This window comes from Macrotis lagotis, chromosome 1, assembly GCF_037893015.1.
Source record: "Macrotis lagotis isolate mMagLag1 chromosome 1, bilby.v1.9.chrom.fasta, whole genome shotgun sequence".
Taxonomy (NCBI): domain Eukaryota; kingdom Metazoa; phylum Chordata; class Mammalia; order Peramelemorphia; family Peramelidae; genus Macrotis; species Macrotis lagotis.
Genome location: NC_133658.1, coordinates 796,605,790 through 796,628,175, shown reverse-complemented (window position 1 = coordinate 796,628,175; position 22,386 = coordinate 796,605,790). Strand labels below are relative to the sequence as shown.

The window sequence follows — 22,386 nt, the reverse complement described above, 5'->3', positions numbered from 1 at the left end:
GTTTTATAAGTAATTGAGAAAATATTAAGTTTTTAAAAAAGAAAAGAAAAAAATAAATAGTAGCTGATATTATTCACCAAATAATACTGCCTAAGTTTATAATCTACCCATAATTTGACATTCATAGTCTTGTAGGTTTTTTCAATATTGGGGATCTGATTTTTCTCAACTTAAACTTTTGAGGGTTTCCCTTGAAACCCACACTTTCCCCCAAATCTTCTATTGTTTTTTAAGTGATTGGTAGAATTCATTTTAAATATATCTAACCCTGTGGATTTTTTTCCTTAGGGAGTTGACTTGTTCAATTTCTTTTTTCTAAAATGAGACTATATAAGCATTCTAGTTGATCTTCTGTTAATTTGGACAACTTATATTTTTGTAAATATTCATCCATTTCCCTTGGATTGTCAGATTTAATGGGTATCAATTAGACAAAATAATGCTTAGGTATTCCTCTTCAGGTAAATACACCCTCATCATTTCTTTTAGGTTTTTGCAAGGCAAACGAGGTTAAGTGGCTTGCCCAAGGCCACACAGCTAGTTAATTATTAAGTGTCTGAGACTGGATTTGAATCCAGGTACTCCTGACTCCAAGGCCAGTGCTTTATCCACACCCTTATCATTTTTGATGCTGGCAATTTGTTTTTTTCTTTCTATTTTTAAAAATCAAATTAACCACTGGTTTTTCTCTCTTTTATTATTTTCCCCCATAAAACCAACTCTTAGTTTTATCTATTAGTTTTATGGTTTTCTTACTTTCTCTTTTGATTTTCAGGATTTAGTTTACTGTTTAATTTTTTTTTTATTGTTAAAGACACCATCATACTTTTCTTTTTTCTTTCTTTCTTTTTATCTAAGGCAATGGGGTTAAGTGGCCAAGGTCACACAGCTAGGCTTTTGAACTCAGGTCCTCCTGACTCCAGGGTCGGTGCTCTACCTACTGTCACCATTATTCTTATCCATTGAGGGCCCAGCATTGGTGTCCTCCTCACTCCCTTCCTGTCTCATGCCACTTATGCAGGCTCTTGTCAATTCTAAACTTTTTGCCTCCACTACATTTCTTACTTCCTACCTGTCCCCTGCTCTCAGGTAGACTCCAGCCTCATCTCTCCCCTGGAATGATTGCTATAGTTTTTCTCCCTGTGGCAAATCTCTCCTCTAATCCATCCTCCACTCACCTGCCAAAGTGTTTTTTTATTTTCCTGAAAGGTAGGTCTTTCTCTTTCTCCTCAGGAAACCTCAATAACTCCCTTTTACTTCTAGGATAAATTACAAATGGTTCTGTCCTTAACAGCCTCCAAACCTTGGCCCAATCTCCCAATCTAGGCTTATCACCTTAATTATCTTCCTGTCAATTGTCAAACTGGGCTGACTTAGAGCATTTTTTCATATGACTATAAATTATTTTGATATCTTTATCTAAAAACCTACCTGTTACCTTAACCACTTATCCTTCAGGAGGTCAGTTGTTAATCATCCCTTCTGACCACTATATCTCTGGGGCAGATAAAATTGTAAAGGAAGCTTGGGAGGCAGCCTGGCACACTGAACAAAGGATTGACCTTTGATCCATGAGTTTTAGAGTCAATTCTTTCTTCAAAGAACTCTTAATTGTCATTTTTATTCCACTGTGATCGGGAATCATTGCTTAACTGTTTCATTTTTCTACATTAATGAATGGAATCTTATGCTCTTGTACATGCTTAATTTATGTAAAGATGCCACAAATAGCTGTGACATGTGTAACCTCCATTCTATTCCCACTCAAGTAATCACAAGAGAACTAACATCTGACTTTCTTCATATGAATTCAGACTATGACCTTTGATCCTTTGGTTTATAAATGTTTTTGAATGGTTCAAATAAAATGAAATCTAAATCATTAGCATCCCTAGTCCTACTCTCCTAGAGCTCACAGTCTAATGAGGGAGACAACATGAAGAACTTTATATGAAAAAGAGACATGAAGGATAAACTGGAGGTGATGCTGAGAGAGAAGACACAAGCATATGGGGAATGAAGAAAGGCTTCTTGTAGAAAGTGAGAATTGATCTGATATATTAAGGAAATGAGGGAAGCCAGAATATAGAGGTGGAGAGGGAGAATGCAAGCTGTGTCATATGACTGTGGAAAATGCTCTGAGTGGAGAGGTGTAGTGGACTGCTGGAGGAACAGCAAGAAGCTGGTTGGGGGGGGCAGAATACTTGAGAGGGAGAAAGGTGTGATTATACAGGGAAGGTAAGAGGGCCAGGCTAGGTAGGTCTGTCAACAATACAGGGTTTTTTTTTTTGATTCTAGAGGTGATAGGGAACCCCTTTATTTTAAAAAATTAGAGCTTGCTATGGTCACACCTGAGTTAAAGGAAGAACATTTTTGAAAACTGAATGGAGGTGGATTGGAGAGCAGAGAAGCTGAGGCAAAGACATCAGTGAAATTTTGTAGGAAGATAGTGGACACATTAGAAGAGAGATCAGTATGGGGGGCAGCTAGGTGGCACAGTGGAGTCAGGCCCTGGAGTCAGGAGGACCTGAGTTCAATTGTGCCCTCAGACACTTAATAATTATGTAGCTGTGTGGCCTTGGGCAAGTCACTTAACCCCATTGCCTTGCAAAACCAAAAATGCTAGATAAATAAATAAACAAAGAAAGGAAGGAAGGAAGGAAGTAATGAATAAATAAATGAATAAATAAATAAATCATAATGGACAGGACTGGGGAATCAATTGGATATGGGGAAGTAGGGAAAGAGAGAATAAGAAATTGAGAATGACAATGAGGTTGAAGGTTGGCACTGTCCTTGAGAGTAATAGAGAATGTAGGAATTTGGAAAGATTTAGAGGTAGTTCAAGTTTGGATGTGTTGTGTTTCATGACCATGAACATCCAGTTCACAATGTCCACTGGACCCTAGATGTCAGGAGAGAGGTTCAGACTGGATCAGAGAAGCTGAGAGGCTTCCGTCTGCCTAGAAAAAAAAATCATTGAATCCACATGAGCTGTTAAGATCTTGAAATGAATTACAGAGATATGGAATGAATAAACAAATTGTGAATGTAACAAATATTCAGGAATTTGTCCACTGAATTAGTCACTGAAATATTTGAATAAGTAGAAAGGAGGGGGAAGACCATTGAAGGTTAGAAAAAAGTAGCATGAGCTGTTGGATGGAAGTTGAAACAAACATGTGATGTGTGGGGAGCAGCCTGATCTATGAGAGTGGTATGAGGAGGGGAGATGAGGTAGGATGGACACAAGCTGGACCATAGGTTCTATTCCCTTTAATGTATGGCTGCCCAGACTTTGAGACATCTTTCCTGATTCCAGGGCTAGGGGGTCAGTAGGAACTATTTTCAGGCTCTGTGATCCTGCTCTTCACTACTAATAATCTTTACTTTTTTTAGCTCCTGTCAGCTATGATCTGGACCATCAAGCAAGATTACTGGTCATTTTGCTACATCAAACACTCTTTCCCTTTATATCTCATATTCCTCATCTTTAGAAGTCCTGCTTCAGGTGAGTTGACTTTGGTCTCTACCACTGTGGCCTCCACATTTCCCTATCCATTGATATTTCAATTCCATAACACCATCAATTCAAGAAACATTCCAGTCCCAGTTGTACCCAGAAGCCCTTTGTTTTAACAATACTAGTAGGACAAAGTTTAGATAAGACCTGGGCACTATGTTAGGGTCACTGATCCTCACATAGCCCCTTCAACAGTGTCTGCAATGTAGTAACATAGTACTGTAGAGGTGGAAGAGATTCCCTCAGATCAGTCCCTTATGTTCCTGGGCCCTGAAGGGAGGAGACATGTTTGAGTAGAAAGATCCCTCATGATAGATATTCAATCTAATGCTTAGTTCAGCTGTTAAAGAGAGGTGGAAACCTGGGACATTCTTGTACAAAATGTCAAGAATCTATGAGAGAGGGCAGCTGGGTGGGGCAGTGGCTAGAGCACCAGCCCTAGAGTCAGGAGGACCTGAGTTCAAATCAGGCCTCAGACAGATAAGAATTACCTAGTTGTGTGGCCTTGGGCAAGCCACTTGACCCCATTGCCTAGCAAAAACTAAAAAAAAATCTATTCGAGCAACATGGCAGGGCTGTAAAATATCTTTGAGGATCCATTGACAGTCAGACTCTTTAAATTTCTCTCTGTCCTACCAACTGGTCATATTAAATACTCATAATAACGGAAAACCAGGGACATTTGTGCCCCTGGAAAATAGCCATAAAGAATCCATGCTTTTGTGGCTGACAAATACATTTATGTGAATATATTAAAAATAGGTATTTTATGTATATGTGCATGAGAGAGATACTTCCACCTCCCGTATACATATATAGAAGAGGTCTTAGATACTGCCTGCTTCCCTGAGCTTTGTCTTTGCTCTCCAGCTCAACTACTTTGCATGTCAAGCAGGAAAGACCTTGGGAGTTAGTGAGGCTTTGAGCCCCAGAATCCTCCAAACTCATCCTTTGGAGATTTGAGGGCACTCCTCAAAATTGATTTTAGAGATATATTTTCAAAACTAAGGACTTATGGGAATTCCAAGGAATTTTGTATTCCAAGTGGCTGGGGATCCTGAGCCAACATATTTAGACAACAAAAATCATCAGAATGGTACAAATTAATATTGGCCTTTTTAAAAACATCTTCTTCCAGAGCCTCCTGGGGATGCTTGGTTCCAGATAACTTTCTGATCAGGAGATAGAAAACTCCTCATAATTTCTATGAAATGATTGATCATGAGTCTGTGTTGTCAAAACCAATCTTTGGATCTTATCTCCTGTCCCTATTTCCCCAAATCCCAGCATGTCTCCAGATTTTTGTTTGGAGGTTGGGACACCAAGATCCTCTTTGACTAGTGCTGAAATAAAACAAGGGACAAGAAGAGTTAATAGAAGCAGAGGGTTCACGTCTCCTCCTCAGTAAAGTAAATCTGCAGTAAGAAAACTCTTGATGATTTCTGTGCAGCAGAGATCTCCCTGGTCTCCCGAATGGACAGTGCAGAGAATCATAGTTACAGAGCATTAGAGATGGGATGGCCTTTACACATCATCTGATCCCATACCCAAGACCATTTTATAAGTAAAACAACTGAGGCTTGGGCTGGTGGGGATTTGCTCAATGTGACAGAGGAAGAAGTAGATCTGGAATCTAAAATACCCTGAAGTCCAGTTGAGAACTTCCTAGGATTCTTCTTCTCTGTGGCTTAAAGGGCTTTTCTCTGACATCTGTCCCATCCAGAGGGAAGAAGAGGCTCTAAGTGAGGTCTGAAAGGCTTCTCCCTGGGCAGGCTCCTTCAGGGGCTTATCAAAGCTCTTTCCAGACTCTGCCTCTTCCCCAACAAGAGATCCACATGTGTTGGTGATGAAGACAATCCCTGGGGTGAAGGAAAGTCAGTGCTGGGGAGAGAACAAGAAGGAAAGGTCTGGAGCCAAATCTCAAGAGTCAGAACTTTTCATGAAAAAACCACAGACAAATCCCTTAGGAAGACTGGAATCTGAATGGAGGCTTCAGCTAGAAACAACTGTCAGGGTTCAAGGAGGCCCAAGAACAGCAGTGTCAGTGAGATGAGGGTCTGAGGCACTCCGCCTCCCGGCAGCTCTGCTGTTCATCCCAGCACTGACCAGTCCCCACTCCTGCCTCCCTCTGATGGGCGGATGTCTGAAGGTGCTGGTGTCCAGCCTAGGCCCTGCCCTCTTGATCTGTGGGTGCCTGAGGCTGTGAGGACAAATGTCTTCCAGAGATACAAGAGTCCTATCACCTCTGACTCAGATCCACTCAGGGAAATTGAAAAGCCAGATGTTGTTGAGGACACAGCTATTTCTCCCCTTCTTACAAAGCAGCAAAAAATACAGCCTTTTGTGGATTCTGTATCAAAGAACTGCAGGGAGGCTCTCTCCAGTGACACATACAACCAAAGGGAAAACAAAGAGAGAACCAGCATTTTAAGAATTGGAAGAGCAACAGAAATCACTGAGTTCCACATTGAAGAAAAAGAAGCCCAGAGAATTTCAGTGACTTGTCTAAGGTCACATAGCTTAGCAAGTAGTAGGGCTAATATTTGGACTCAAGTCCCTTCCAGATCCAATCACTCAGGATGCCATCGCTACAGCAGTCCCTGGAAGCCCCCCACGTTTCCATCATCACCCTCCTCTTCCTCCTCCCTGACTGAATCTGCTCTGTCACATAGAGATCTCCCCAACTCTCTGGCTTCTAGACCACTCAGCCATGTGGCCACAGAATGACAAGGCCACCCCCAGCCCAGAAGCATGATCTTCCTCTGCTTTAGTGAGTGATCTCTGAGCAGCCTCGGTGGGGGGGAGGGGTCAGAGGCTGGTGCCCCCTATGGGACCATTGACAAGAGCTGTTGCCTTCCTGCCACCAACCTCAAACTTTCAGCTCCCAATCAGCTTCCCTGGATCCTTGAATATACAAGTTAATAAAAGGGAAAATGTCTTGTCTCCATCTCATAGATATCTCACAGTGTAGAAAATGATTTCACCAAAGAGTGACTAAAATCAGAGCAGCCCCTGAGCAGGAACACACAGATCCTCATGGTCCTGTGGGGGACTCCCACCCTGCTCTGGAGGCCATATTATCTCCACTACTCTAGTGTTCTCTGATTCTCTTTTGTTTTGTTCCTGCTTCTCCACACAGGAGTATTCACAGTATCTGGTCCTCTGGTACAGCCCATCCTGGCCTTGGCGGGTGAAGATGTCCTGCTCTCCTGTCACCTCAGCCCTAATATGGATGCTCTGAGAATGAATGTGAAGTGGGTCAGAGGGCCCTTGGTTGTGTCCCTGTACCGCTGGGGACAGGAGAGGAAAGATGTCCAGGCCCCTCTATTCCAAGGGAGGACGAAGATGCTGAGACAGTACATGGCAGAGGGGAAGGTGACTGTGATCATCCACCAGGTCCGGCTCTCTGACTCCGGCCAGTACACCTGTTATTTCCAAGCAGGCACCTTTCACAATGAAACCAGCTTTGACCTTCAGGTAGCAGGTAGGTCCTACCTGGGTCATAGGGTTTTTTAAGATGTATTGGGGACATTCAGTCATTGGCATTGGCCAAGATCTTTAGAAAGTGTAAAGGACTTTCCATACATTGTTTTGTTCCTGTCTAATCCTTTGTGTCCCAATTGGAAATTTTCTGGACAAATATACTGGAGAGGTTTGCCATTTTCTTCTCCAGGTCATTGGACACATAAGGAAGATGAGGTAAACAGGGTTAAGCGACTTGCCCAGTGTCACACAGCTAGGAAGTGTCTGAGATAGGATTTGAACTCTGATCTTTCTGATTCCAGGCCCAGTACTCCATCCACTGAGACACCTTGCTGGCCTCAAAAATACTATTGAAAATAGAAGCTATTATTGTTGTTGCTATTATCATTTATTAACAACTTACTGTTTTAAGGACCCTGTATTTAGCAGTGAGGAAGAGATAAAGTTTACATTGAACCAGGATACCGTCTTCAAGGGACTTTATCTACAATAAGGAAAAAAGAGGCACAAACAAGTATAATGGTCAATAGTATATGCTAAATAGATTAACTCAAACATTAACCACCTGTTTTGTATGACACTCTGTCCTAGGTAAAGTGGGAAAGTGCGGACTGTTATACATGAAGGACCAGAAAGGTTTTCAATGGGCTGTGACGGCTGAGATGGGCTTTAGAGGAGGGAGGGGGTATTTAAAAAAAAGACAAAGAAGGAAGGCATCCCACTACCAGGAAACATCATCATCATCACTAGCATGTCTAGAATGCTTAAATGTCGACAAATTCCTTTAGAAATAATCACTTGAAAATATTTCTTAGCACAGTGCCAAGCCCTGGAGGGCTTGGAAATACCAAATGAAGTAAAAGTAACCCCTGGGCACATTGTCTGTCTCTTTCCTCAGATGTAAAAAGGAGATAATAATGGCATGTAACTCTCATAGAACAGTGTCTGAAACATCATAGTCATTAATGCAGCAATTATTTACTTCCTACTTATAAATGTGATGCAAGTATAGTAGTATTATCTCCATTCTACAGACAGACAGATTGATGCTCAGACAGGTTTGGTGGTGTAGATGTAATGATATTTCTACAAAGGGCACAAATCCCATGAATCCTGGCCTCTCCAGGTCCTCAGACCCTGGTTCATATCGCCTCCCATCGCCATCACTATTCCTCCCCCCTGACTGGGAGGGCTATAAGCTGGTATGTTAATCAATAGAATGGGGTCTGGGGACAGCCTTCAGAGTCGCGATTGGGAAACACCCCAGGCAAAGTGTCTTTTCCATGGGTGAAACTCCGAGGGCTGGCCAATGTTAGGAACTTTTAAGAGGTCCCAGAGAAAGGTGGCACACTGCCAGTAAGCTTATATGCGCTTTTTTGGCACTTAACCAGGATATATGAAGGGTACACATGTGAAGAGTGCGTGATTTCATTAAATACTGCCTTTAACTTGTTGAAAGGCATTTCAGTGTATTGTCTAAGGACTGAGTAAAGGTCATCCCATCACTGCAGGGGTTCAGTTGGAGATAGGATCTCCTGACTTGCTAAGTTCCTGCTTTGAAGACCTGTTGAATTGAAAGATTACAGACATGTTCTTAGTGTGTGAATAGCAGTGGTATATTCACTTGGAGAGTTCAGTTCTAGAGATGTACCATTAGTACTACATCTATAGAAGGATTCAGTTGTATGTAGATGTGCCATTAGTACAAAACTAGATTCAGCAATTAAACGAATATGCTTTTCCTGAAAAAAAAAAAGAGTGCATGCATGACCTGGGAAGACTCATGGCCAAGGTTCTGAAATTAATTAAATGTTAAACCTTTGCGTGGGTAGCCAACACTCCCAGGATTCAGCCTCCAAGAATGTCTAATTCCTAGAGGGAGTATCTGGCACATGCAAAGACAACCAAGTTCATGCAAAGGTGATGGGGGACCTTGGGTGGGGGAACCAGCATATGGCCTTGCCCAGGATCAGAATGGGTATTAAACATTGAAGGTCATGCTACCTTGGAAGCACAGAAAACATGCAGACCCCATAGCTAGCTCTGAAAACAGTAGAACAAAATCTGAACCTGGAGACACTCTGCCCCAGGAGCAGTGCCCAACTTCAACATCAAGGTGAAAGTAAAGAAAAATCCTGGAAAAATAAGTAAACAACAATGATAGGGAAAATCAAGACAGACTCAAAACACAGTAATGTCAAAAACTCTAAAAGCAAATCCTGAAAAAAATTTAATTGGCTATCAGCCCAACAACGATCTCTGGGAGAGTCCAAAAAGAATTTTAAATATCAAATAAGAGAAGTTGAGGAAAAATTGGAAAAACAAATGGAAATGATGCAAGAATATTATTATGAAAGAATCAGCAGCTTTTTATAAAGAAGAAATAACACCCTGAAAACCAGAATTGGGAAAAGAGAAAAGGAGGCACAGAAAAAACCACTGAACAAAAGTACTCTCTAAAACTCGAATTGATCAAATGAAAAAAGAGAATAATTCTCTGAAAAAAACATTGCCTTCAATGTAATAAAGAATAGACTGTTTTGCCAGAAGCATCTATCCTCATCAAAGGAAATTACCTTGGAAAGGTATCCTGTATCATTCAAAACTCCAGACTGAACCAAGAGAAAGGATACACAATATAGCTGACAGCTTAGTGATTATGAAATCAACCATCAATTTAAAACTGGAAGGGACCTTAGAGGACAGTTTTTTCAATCTTTCTCTTTTGACAGAGGTAGGAATTGAAGCCTACAGAATGAAAGAATAAAAAAGGAAGGAAGGAAGCACCTAACCAGGTAGCTAACTGAATAATTAGGGAAGAAAAGAAAACCAATTATTAAATGCATATTGGATACATAAATACAATAGTGAGGTAATGCTCACCATCAGAGTGGTTCTAACCAACCTGAGAGAAATTAGGAAGAGAGGAATGTTGGCCAGGGAAGGGAACTGTGGTTTATGGATTTTAAGGAATGGAGCAAGAGGCTGCCAATTCATTGACACATTTTTCCCATAGGGAGTGGTTACTGTGGATTTAATCACAGTGCTCTGGGTAAGATGGGGAAAGGTAAGAAGAATGCTTGGGGGTGGGGCTGTGGCTACATGATGGAACCACAGCTTCAGTGACCAAGAGGAATCTCTCTGACAGAGAGGGGAAGGGCTTTCCTGCAGTCACAAAGGAGGATGGTGGCAGAGCCAGGTCCAGAAGCCAAGTCTCTCAGCTCTCAGAGTCTCTGTTCATTTCAGTTCTACAAATGTCCTATGAAAGTCTCAATACCTCTAGGAACAAATGTCATAGTCAGTTTTCAGTTTTCTTCTATAAAAACCTTGGCAAGAATGAGTGGATCAGGCCCCTTCCAATGCCAAACTGGGGAGATCCAGACTAGGACACCAGGCAGATTTATTCATCTATCCTAATGACCACACTCCCCATTCCCCAGGGACCTGAACCCCTCCTCCACCTAGAGACCTCCCCTGGCTCTCTGTCCCCTCCCTACTTCTAACTCAACTGACTAGACAGTAATCACAGTGGTCAGATAAAAACCAGGAGTCTGGGCTCCCTCTCTACGTACAAGTCATCTCTGGGCAGTGGCAGAGCAGAGTATTGCAGAGCCTTCCTTCAGGTCACTGGGGGCACCTGGTGCCTTCCTGTCCCCATCCTTGACCCTCCAGAATCCAAAGAGATTCCCTGCTTTTCTGACCAAATAAAGGAGTCAGGACAGAGTATGCTTTGTCTACAAGGGAATCTCTGGGAGGAAAGTGGTTTGTCCAGAAGTGAGTCCTTGACAGGGCAGTAGCTGATTCAGAAATCATCTGCTGGGCCCCAACTACACAAAAAATTCTCTGAATCTTTGGTCTACATTGTCCTCTGATTTTCTTATACTTTGTCCCTAGAACCCCAGAAAGGAGCATTCTCAGTGACTGGTCCTGTTCGGCCCATTCAGGCCAAGGAGGGGGAAGATGTCATACTCTCCTGTGAACTCTCCCCCAAGATCGATGTGCAGAACATGACTGTGAAGTGGTTCAGAAACCAGACCCTCGTGCACAGGTTCCCCAATGGGGAGAAGCTGGAGGAATCCCAGGAGACTGTGTTTCAGAGGAGAATGGAGCTCCAGACACATGACATGACTGAGGGAAAGGTGACCTTGAGGATCCAGCAAGTCCAGGTCTCTGACTCTGGTTCATACACTTGCTATGTCCGGTCACCTGAGAATTATGATGAAGCATACATTAGACTGTGGGTAGCAGGTAGGTCTTTCAGGATTTATGGCTTTGTTCTGAACCTCCCTATTAGGAATGGAAGTAATTTCAAAGAATCAAAATGTCTTCATTTAAGAAAAGTGATACAGAGAGGAAGGGCCTTCAGAAAAGTTCATTCACTTTGGGGTTGCTTGGGCTGGGAATCAGACTGAGCTCTTCTCACTTCAGATTTGACAGGTCCCTTAGATCCTGTTTGTGTGTGTGAAATGACAGGCTTTGAGAAAGGGATAAACTCACTCTGGGTAGGAATGATGGCAGAGTGGATCCTGCTTCAGAAACGCCCATGGCTCCTTATTGTCTAAGAGTCATCCACAATCTGGCCCCACCATAACTGTCCAATATCTTGGCTCCTTCTTCTATTGTCCATGGTATTGATGAGTACATTGGAACACTGAACTTAGGACTTGGGGAGAGGGAAGGTTACTGAAAAGGGGGAGAGATGCTGATGGAGACTTTTTTGGAATTAAAGTCATTTCAAGAAGGGACCTCAGAGGTTATCAGAACCTTCCTTTATTTACAGGGGAAGAGAATGAAGCTCAGTGACCTGTCAAATTTCAATTAGCCACAGAGTGACAGTCAAAATTTGAAACAAAATGTTTTGCTTTTTAAAGACTAAGGCCATTTCTAGTCTCCGGTGTCATCTTGCCACCCCCTCCTTTTATGGGTGACCAAACCAAGGTCCAGGGAGGTCAGTGGATCAATGTGACAATTTAGTGGAAGGTTAACCCTAGGGCTGCTGGAATCCTGGCTGTTCAGATAAGAACCAAACAGAGTTTATCAGTGTGGACAGAAGAACCAGATCCATAATAGACTTGAGTAACATCCTCTGGAATTAGAAGAGGTGGGACCTAATCCTGTCTCTCTCTCTCTCTCTCTCTCTCTCTCTCTCTCTCTCTCTCTCTCATTATCTCAATGTAACCTCTTCCCATCCCTGCACTCTGGACCTCTGTAAATGTGGGCTATATTCTCTCTGAACTTTCTTTCAATTCTTCCATTCTGTTCTTTGAAGTCCTGGGGAAGCTTGGTTTTGTGGGATGTTTAGAAGCTGGTGGAGGAGATGATGACAGAATCATCTCTATACAAATCTTTGTGCTGGTCCACTATTTGCTGCCCTGGGCCACAGAGATCAGGGTCCAGGGTTTGTCCTTCCCTGATTTCCACAGTAATGAGTTTGGGGGCCTATTTTCAGGGAATTTCTCCACATCTCAGAAGACACATATAATCACAATTGCTGCTGTATTCCTGGTCGTCCTTGGTCTCTTGGTGACATTTCTCCTATGCAGAAAGAGAAAGAATCAGAGGTAAGAGGAGGGTCCTGCCCTTAGGCCTCTGATGTTGTACTACCCACTGGATCCTGTAACTCTTGCTATGAGAGGCATCTGAGGAACCTTGATGTGTTGGTCTAGGTCACCTTCTTTAGATCTGAACACATTGTCTGGCCCTGGCTGAGGGGACCTGGGATTTCCCAGGATGAGTGGTCCCTGTCCTGAATGGGCTGTGTCAAAATGGATTCTCCTTTGGGAGTCATAGGGATGACTCTTGGGAGAAACATCTTAGCCATGTTTTCTCCTAATCCTGATCCTCTCCATGCCCCCATTCAGGACCTGCAGGGATCCTGGGTTACTTTCTAGGTCTTGGGGGAGGGATGGGCATTACTGGGACTGCCCTTTACCTGACAGCCTGTTCCCAGAACTGTTCCCTTGAATCCTTTAATGTGGACCTGGTCTCTAGAACCTGCCCAATCTATCCTTGAATGTCCAGGCCTGTTTTCCCTTAATCCCTTGGCCCATCCTCCCTTGGCCACTCTTCAGCCTTAACCTTTCCCTTTCCCAGGTCTGCCTACCAGCAAGCTGATTTTAGGAATTAAGTTATTTCACCTTGCCTAAAAATTGCTAATCAATGACTTCTAGTTTCTGGATTGGACTTTCCCTCTTCTGAGTCTCCCTTAATTCGAGCAGGCTGGGCCTAGGTGCCAGTCCCTCTCCACAGTCTCCCTGTCATTGCCTCCATCTCCTCTGTCTTGAATGAGGCAGCCCTCTTCCCATGCTCCTGTCCCTTGTAAGCTGAGGTCCTGTCTCTCAGGGATGATAGCTGGGGCTTCTCACAAGAAGTCAATAGGATCCTGACTTGCAACTCTTGTAGGGACCCTAGGTTCCCCTGATTTCTCAGCTGTTGCCTGACATTTTGTCCTGTTAGTTGTCATCAGACATTCTACCCTAAAGTATGATCATGATTGTTATTTTATTTTACTTGAATTTGATATTTTTAATTCAATTCAAGGGCAACTAGGCAGTCTTCCTGAGTTCAAATCTTACCTCAGACTCTTACTAGCTGAGTGACCCTGGGCAAGTCACTTATCCCTGCTTGACTTCATTTCTCAAAAATGGGTTAGAGGAGGAAAAGGCAAAGCACTCCAGTACTGTAGACAAAAAACCTCCAATTGGAGTTGCAAAGAGTCTCTAAAAATATTGGACAATTTATATTGTTTAGAAAAAAAACTTTTTTTCTGTTTTAAAATGTATTTTCTTACAATTTTACTGGTTTATATAATCTATTTTTAATCTTTTCTGTAATTTGTTTTTTATGAATCCTTTTTCATTTTTATTTTCCTACTTCCTGCCCATGTCAACTCAGACTAGTTACTTACTTCTCAGTGTTCTGTTAGACTAGAGTAACAGAGTTTGCACTGACCAGCACTGCTAATGAAAGTTCTCCCTCCAGAATTCCCAATGCCCATGAAATCCCATGTGCCTTCCCTTATCCTTTAGAAAAATTAGATTGAATTTAATATATTCCATTATTTTAAAAAATAATCTTTAATTGTTCTTGTTTTTAATTTAAGAAGTATTTAATTTATGTTATAAAATTGCTAACCCTTATAAAACAATTGATTTTGTTTTATTGATAGAAGTATTATTGATTCAGCTTAAGGAGAAGGATGAAAAAAGGAGCAGGTACCGGCTGGGATTCTCCCTTTTTCTCCTGGGGAGCACCAGCTTCCCTGTGAGCTACTGGAAAACTCATCTTTTTGAATTCAAATCTGATCTCAGACACTTACTGACTGTGACTCTGGGCAAGTCACTTCTTTCTATTTGCCTCAGTTTCCTCATCTATAAATAATTTGAAGAAGAAAATGGCAAACCATTCAAGTATCTTTGAGAAGAAAACTCAAAATGTGTCATGGAGACATAGACATGTAACAAAATGAGTGACTGAATTTTGGAAAGGGAGTGTCTGTGTATTATAGATGATTTGTTCCAAGGGCCATGAAGGTGACTGAGGCAGGTATTGTGGAACTCTTGCATCTTGATTAGACCTGGAAGATCCCCAGTCATCCACTTTATCCTGAGCCATCAGTATCATCTTGACTTGCATCTTTCCCCTGGACTCTGAAGACCCAGGAAGCCAAAGTTAGGCTGACAACTTTGACAACTCTGCCTGGATTACCTCCAGTATATGTCTGGGTCAAAAGATATCTCCCTTATCCCTTTATTTTTGTACCCACCTACTCCAAAGTCCTGTGGCAACAGACAAATGATGAAACGCCGGAATTACACAGGGGGTCCAGGCTTGAGGTTCTTCCTAGACCTCAGTAGCTGGAGTGCATTTTGTCATCTCTTGGATGTCTCAAATGCTTCTATACATGAGAGAGAGTCTTTTGAGCTTCAGAAAGTAAAGTATTTTTGTAGCATAATTAGTCCAGTTTCATAGGTATTTCAAAGAATTCTTCAGTGAGTTTTTTATTATATCATGAAAATGTATTAAAATGGAATTCACTGAGGACTGGGGCAGAGTTAGAAAGAAAATTTCATGGCGGGGCCAAGATGGCGGAGAGAAGACAGGTACAGTTCTAAAGTCTCCTGATCTCTTCCCCATCTATCACATGAAACAAACCTCTTAAAAGAAATCCGAACCAGGAAATCCAGAAAGAAAAGCCAGGAGAGGAAAATCTACCTCAGGATTCATCTCCTGCAGCAGCCTTGGCTGAGTACCCGCAGGTGAGTCTGAGCTCCCAGGGAAGACCAGCCAGACCAACAGCTGAATCGGAACCGGGAGTCTGAGGGTCCCAGAGCCAGACCTGCTGGATCAGTGGTGGGGCTGGACGAAGGGGGCTTGGGTCCATGGGGAAGCAGAGGTGCTGGTGTTGGGGCTGTCCCCCTGTTGCTTGGGGAAGGGGCTGCGGGGAGAGGTCTGGTTCAGGAGAGCTGCAGACACCATCCCTGGGCTCCTCAGGTCTGAGAAACTCTGAGTCCACGCCTCCATTGCACTGAGGTCTCCTCCCAAACAAATGCAAATTACTTCTGCCTCAGGCCCAGGTGTGTGAGCAAAACAACCAGCCCAGCTGAGGAATGACCTCAGGCCAGGGTAAAGCCCACCATTGATTGAAGGCAAAAGAATTCAATAGCTCCAATTCCCTCCCTCAAGCAAAGGGAAGAAGGCCTCCAACCAAGGTCACAGACACTCCAGAGAGGGCAACCAGCTCCTGGCCAGCCAGAGAAATTGCACTCAGTAAAGCCTTTAGAGATCCCAAGCCCAGGTGAACCAGCCCCACCCAACTCAAGGTCTTAGCATAATGAAGAAGGGTCAACAGAAAGGTAGATCCATAGAAAAATTCCTGGAAGAGAAAGACCCCAACCCAGAGAGACCTGGAACCTCTGAGGAGAATACAATCTGGTCTCCAGCACAGAAAGACTTCCTTGAAGAAATAAGGAAGGAGTTTAAAAATCAACTGGAAAATTTGGGGGAGACAATTAATATCTTGCAAAATGAGAATAATTCTCTCAGATCCTCAAATGAGCAAATGCAAAAAGAAATTAATTCTCTCAAAACCTCAATTGGTCAAATGGAAAGCTCTTTCAAAAGTAGGATTGACCAATTGGAAAAGGTTAATGAAGAAAACTCCTCCCCCCAAAAAATAATGGAGTCTACAGAAACTAATGACTCCATGAGACAGCAAGAGTAAGTTAAACAAAATCAAAAAATAGAAAAAATAGAAGCAAATGTGAAATACCTCATCAACAAAACCACTGACCTCGAGAATAGATCGAGGAGGGGAAACCTGAAAATTATAGGACTTCCTGAAAACATTGAAGAGAAAAAAAACTTGGACTTAATATTACAGAATCTAGTGATGGAAAACTGCCCTGACATCATGGAATTGGAGGGCAAAGTAGTTATTGAAAGAGTACATCGATCCCCACCAGAAAAAGATCCTAAAAGGAAAACACCAAGGAATATTGTGGCCAAACTGCAGAACTATCAGATAAAAAGAGAAAATCCTGTAAGCAGCCAGAAAGAAACAATTTAAATATCAAGGAGCCACAGTAAGGATCATGCAGGACCTGGATGCATCAACTTTAAGGGATCGAAGGGCCTGGAACAAGATATTTCAAAGAGCACGGGAGCTTGGAATGCAGCCAAGAATCTACTTTCCTGCAAAGCTGAGCCTTCTCTTCCAGGGAAAAAGATGGACATTTAATGAAATGGAAGAATTCCAAAAATTTCTGTTGAAAAGACCAGAGCTAAACAGAAAATTTGGATATCAAACAGGAGGTTCAAGAGACACATGAAAAGGTAAAAAAGGGGGGGGGGCAGTAAAAGGGAAAAAAATGCAATCCAGCAAGTTGAAACTGGCTATATCCCAGCATGGGGGGGGGGGGGGTCGAGACTCTCATAAATCCTAAGAATCCTGAGAAATGTAACTCTAACAGAGAGAATATACCTAGCCAGAAATGCTGGACATCCATGACCTATCCATGAGACTGATATCTAATGGGATGGAACTGGCTTTAACTCCACCCGGGAGAAAGACTCTAATAACTCTCAGGAATTTGAACTCTATTCAACAAAATATACTGAACTAGAAGGGTCAGACACTCAGAATTTTCTATGACTTAGATAGAATGATCTAAATAAAATACACTGACGGGAGGAGGGAGGGGATTGAATGGGACAAATCTCATTACACTAAGAGGTACAAAAAACCCATGGTAATAGAGGGGAAGAAGGGAGTAGAAGAGAAACACCTGAATCTTCTTCTCATCAGACTTGGCTTAAAGTCAACCTACACATACTCAGTTAACTTATAAAACATCTAACCTTTCAAGAAGAAAAAGGGGAAAAGGGGAGGGGGGACAGAGAAAGAGAAGGGGAGTGGAGGAAATAAGGAGAAATAACAAAAGTAAGGGAAGGGAACAGGGAAAGGGGAAAGAAAGGGGAGGGAGTGATATAGGAGGGCAAACACACTGAAGGGGGTGGTATTCAAAAACAAAATACTGGGGAATATGGATAAAAGGGGGGGAAAGGGGGGAAAATACAAACAGAGGGAAGATAGCACAGAGGGCAATAAAGAATTAGTAATCATAACCTTGAATGTGAATGGGATGAACTCTCCCTTAAAACGTAAGCAAATAGCAGAGTGGATTAAAAACCAGAATCCTACAATATGCTGTTTACAAGAAACTCATTTGAAGCAGAGAGATACATATAGAGTAAAGGTAAAAGGTTGGAGCAAAATATATTTTGCTTCAGCTGAAGTAAAAAAAGCACGGGTAGCAATCCTTATCTCAGACAGAGCAGCAGCAAAAATAGATGTTAAAAGAGATAAGGAAGGAAACTTTATCCTCCTAAAAGGTACCATAGACAATAAAGTCATTTCAATATTGAATATATATGCACCCAGTGGGACAGCACCCAAATTCTTAGAGGAGAAGCTGAAAGAATTACAGGAAGACATAGACAGCAAAACTCTACTAGTAGGAGACCTCAACCTCCCATTAAGCTCTTAGTCACTAAGACACAGTCCCTCTCCAGGTCTGCCCTCCTATAGGCTGGCTCAATGAATTTGGTCATTTTGAGTTGAATAAACAACATTAATTAATTATTTCTAGCTGTGGTTTAGACTTTCCCTCATCTAGGTCTCCCTTGTGAGAGAAATGATTTCTTTCTTTCTCATATTAACAACTAATTTTAAATTGAGATTGAGATTCTTTTCCTTATTCAGGAAAAAAAAAAACTTCCTGTAGGTACTTCTTTATGGATGACATTCCTGAAGATGTTCCAAATGTTTATCCTACTGTACCTGGGGGGAATAGTTACCCCACCCACCTAGAAAAGCCTTACAAAGAGAATCTAATTTATGTGAATTCAAGTCCATCATGTTCTCAGAGAAGTTGAAAGTTGTGAGGTAGATCTTTTGTATAGATTTTCCAGGAATGTACTGGGAATGTACTACATGAATCCCTCTTTCACCATGAGTGACAGAATTAATGTCATATCCCCTCATCAGAATAGACCCACTTCTCATTATAATATTGTTAAACAATCAGTGTTGATTGCTACCTCTTGGAAAGCATTTCAAAGGGTCAAGAGGCCTCCAGAATGGGTCTTTGGTTTACCAGAGAAAAACAAGTGGCACTCTTTTTATTTGCTAGGCTCAATTAATTAAACGATTAACCAGAAACTAAGTCTCAAAGACTTCTTATATATCACATTTGACTACTCACTGAAGTAGCCTGATCCCAGATGCCTGCTTCTTTCTCCAGCCTCCTAACAAGCCTGTCCCTGTCACTGCCTCCCTGTCTCCAGGTCCTCTATCCTGGATGAGGCAGCCTCCTCCCATGCTGCTGCCCCTGGTAATCTGAGGCCTGAGACTGAAGGGGGATACCTGAGCCTTCTCCCAAGAGTCATCTCCTGAAAGCAGCAGGTACCCCTCAGTGTCACCTGTTGTCAAGTGCTGTATCCCTTCAGTTGTTGAGCATTTTACCCCTCCTCCTCTGACAGGAAGATTTGTATTTGTCCATTTGAATTTGGTCTTTCCAATTTAGTTCATATTTGTTTTGCTTTGTTTTAATTTTTGCAAGGCAATGGGGTTAAATGACTTGCTCAAGGTCACACAGCTGGGTATTTATTAAATGTCTGAGGCTGGATTTGAACTCAGATCCTCCTGACTCCAAGACTGGTGCTCTATCCACTGTGCCACCTTGCTGCCCCTTTATGTTTTAAAAAAAACATTTTATTTCTATTTTAAATGTGTTTCCTTAACATCTTTGTAGTTTGTATCATTTGTTTTTATCTCCTCTATAATTTGGGTATTATGGAACTCTTTGATTCTTGTTTTCTCACATCCTGATGTGATGACTCTGGACCTACTTCTCATTGCTTCCTAAGTCTAGAGGTTGGAGAGGAGGTACAAATGAGCATTGCTATTGAAAGTTCTTCCAGAATTTCCTAGGCTGATAAAATTCTAACCAATTCCCTTATCCTTTAATAAAATCAGTTATATTTATTTAAAAAATGCTCCATTATTGTAAAAAAATATACATTATTTTAAATGTTTTTATTTCTCCTTTTTTCATTTAAAAAGGTATTTCATTTTCCTTGTCAAAATATTGCTAACCCTGATAAAACAATTGATTTTGTTTCATTGGCAGCGGAGATATTTCAAAGTGGCCAATTTCAGGAGCAGAACAGAGAAGCAACAATGACCCACCTGACTCTCCTGAAGACTTCCAGCTTTTCCCAAAGACTGTCAGCTAGGGTACCTCTCTCTCCTTTAGTGGTACAGGCAGGAACATGTGGTGAGGGAGTGACAGGTGAGGCAGAACTGTGAGTCTCAACTCTGATTGGGAAGAGTTGAGTATGGCATATACTTGCAGCAGGTATGGCTCAATCCTTCCCAATTAGAGATGAGACTCAGCTCTATCTCAACTGCCTCCCCCTCACTGCACATCCTGGATACAGGAAGAGGAAGGTGAGTCAGCACAACTATAGAGCAACACCCATAAAAATCCCCTTCTTTTGGGCTCCCTTCTGTTGCCACTGGGATTTTTGGGGTCACTAATTGAAGATAGAATTTGAGGGTCACTGAAAAGACAAAATAATTGGAGCTCTCTGGGTTGTTAAAATTGGTCAGGATCGGGAGGTGGAGTCAAGATGGTGGCATGAGAGAAGTCTTTCCTAGGAGCTCTCTTTCAAAAATATTCCAAAATTGTAAAATTTAAAATAAGAAATGGGCTAGGACATGATTTAGTGAAACTTCCACTTTTATAAATGATCAGGGAGCTTTGGGCAAGGAAGAATTAATTAGAACAGGGGGGAAGAAGAGTAATCAGCTCTGAGAGGACCACAAATGAGAAGATATGCAATGAACATTGAGAAGTCATTAACAAATTTTTCCAGGTGGAAAATCCTGAGATGTGAAGGACTATGGCTTTGCAGAAGGCAGGTTGGCTTGAAGAGGAAATTTTATCTTTATAAAAACAAACTTATATAGCATTTCACAGATCTTCAACATGTTTTGATTAAGCATTAAATCCTGTAATAAAAAACTGAAACTGAGGCAACACTTAAATCATCTTTCCAGAGACCATGGCAACATTTCTCTCTCTCTCTCGGTCAGGATTAGTAACGTGTTCTTAATCTTTCAGTGGAGTGCTAATAAGGTCTCTCCTCATATGAATGGAGATTTCATTGCTGAAGCATGTAAATCTTTCATGAACATATTAAACAAGAATTGACAAAAATCTATCAAACTCCATTTTAGGTTGGTTTTTGTAATGTTGAAGTCACTTAACCAATTTGTAAGTGAGGATTCTACTTGAAAAAATCTGCATTTTGCAATTTTACTTATTTGCAAATATATTTGTGTTTTTACTTATTACCATTTTCTTCATTTTGTTTTTCTGCCTGTTTTGGAGGGCAGATAGGTAATTGCAAAGCTTTTCTTAAAATGGTAACTTCCTAAAAGATTCTTTGAATGATAATAGAGATTATCAAATCTGTTTATGGCCACCCGATAGTTTTATTTGCAGGAATGCTATGGTGTAACTTGTGTGCTCAGGTTCTAAAATTATCTGGAATCATCCCCCTTGGCCCTCCTTTCTCCATTTGCCAAAAGGACATAGACAACAAAACATTGTATTGTCTTTCAGGGTATTTTGCAAAGCTGAGCCTTCTCTTCCAGGGAAAAAGATGGACATTTAACAAAATGGAAGAATTCCAAAAATTTGTGATGAAAAGACCAGAGCTAAACAGAAAATTTGGATATCAAACAGGAGGTTCAAGAGACACATGAAAAGGTAAAAAAAAAGGGGGGGGGTAGGTAAAAGGAAAAAAATGCAATCCAGCAAGTTGAAACTGGCTATATCCCAGGATGGGGGGGGGGGGGGGGTAGAGACTCTCATAAATCCTGAGAAATGTAACTCTAACAGAGAGAATATACCTAGCCAGAAATGATGGACATCCATGACCTATCCATGAGACTGATATCTAATGGGATATAACTGGCTTTAACTCCACTGGGGAGAAAGACTCTAATAACTCTCAGGAATTTTGACTCTATTCAACAGAATATACTGAACTAGAAGGGACAGATACTCAGAATTTTCTATGACTTAGATAGAATGATCTAAAAAAATACACTACCTCCCTAAAAAGGGGGACAGGAAAGAGATGGAAGGAGGGAGGGGATTGAATGGGACAAATCTCATTACACTAAGAGGTACAAAAAAACCTATGGTAATAGAGGGGAAGAAGGGAGTAGAGGAGAAACACCTGAATCTTCTTCTCATCAGACTTGGCTTAAAGTCAACCTACACATACTCAGTTAACTTATAAAACATCTAACCTTTCAAGAACTAAAAGGGGAAAAGGGGAGGGGGGACAGAGAAAGGGAAGGAGAGTGGAGGAAATAAGGGGAAATAACAAAAGGAAGGGAAGGGAACAGGGAAAGGGGAAAGAAAGGGGAGGGTGTGATATAGGAGCACAAACACACTGAAGTGGGTGGTATTCAAAAACAAAATACTGGGGAATATGGATAAAGGGGGGAGAAAGGGGGAAAAATACAAACAGAGGGAAGATAGCACAGAGGGCAATAAAGAATTAGTAATCATAACCTTGAATGTGAATGGGATGAACTCTCCCTTAAAACGTAAGCAAATAGCAGAGTGGATTAAAAACCAGAATCCTACAATATGCTGCTTACAAGAAACTCATTTGAAGCAGAGAGATACATATAGAGTAAAGGTAAAAGGTTGGAGCAAAATATAGTTTGCTTCAGCTGAAGTAAAAAAAGCAGGGGTAGCAATCCCTTATCTCAGACAAAGCAGCAGCAAAAATAG

At 41.7% G+C, this 22,386-nt stretch overlaps 1 protein-coding gene across 5 annotated transcripts in view; it reads left to right on the top strand.

Annotated features, from left to right (window-relative positions):
* LOC141508302 (butyrophilin-like protein 2) overlaps positions 1-22,386 on the top strand; it is a 33,253-nt gene that overhangs the window by 7,005 nt on the left and 3,862 nt on the right. For 2 of the 5 annotated variants that reach the window (XM_074216788.1, XM_074216787.1), the window contains exons 2-7: positions 3,400-3,511; positions 6,663-7,007; positions 10,901-11,254; positions 12,456-12,567; positions 14,175-16,840; positions 18,854-21,345. In XM_074216788.1, the coding sequence (XP_074072889.1) occupies positions 3,400-3,511; positions 6,663-7,007; positions 10,901-11,254; positions 12,456-12,567; positions 14,175-14,196 (945 nt within the window). In that variant the 3' untranslated portion in view covers positions 14,197-16,840; positions 18,854-21,345. The remainder of the gene's footprint in view (positions 1-3,399; positions 3,512-6,662; positions 7,008-10,900; positions 11,255-12,455; positions 12,568-14,174; positions 16,841-18,853; positions 21,346-22,386) is intronic. The other 3 variants (XM_074216789.1, XM_074216791.1, XM_074216790.1) reach the window with 3 other exon arrangements.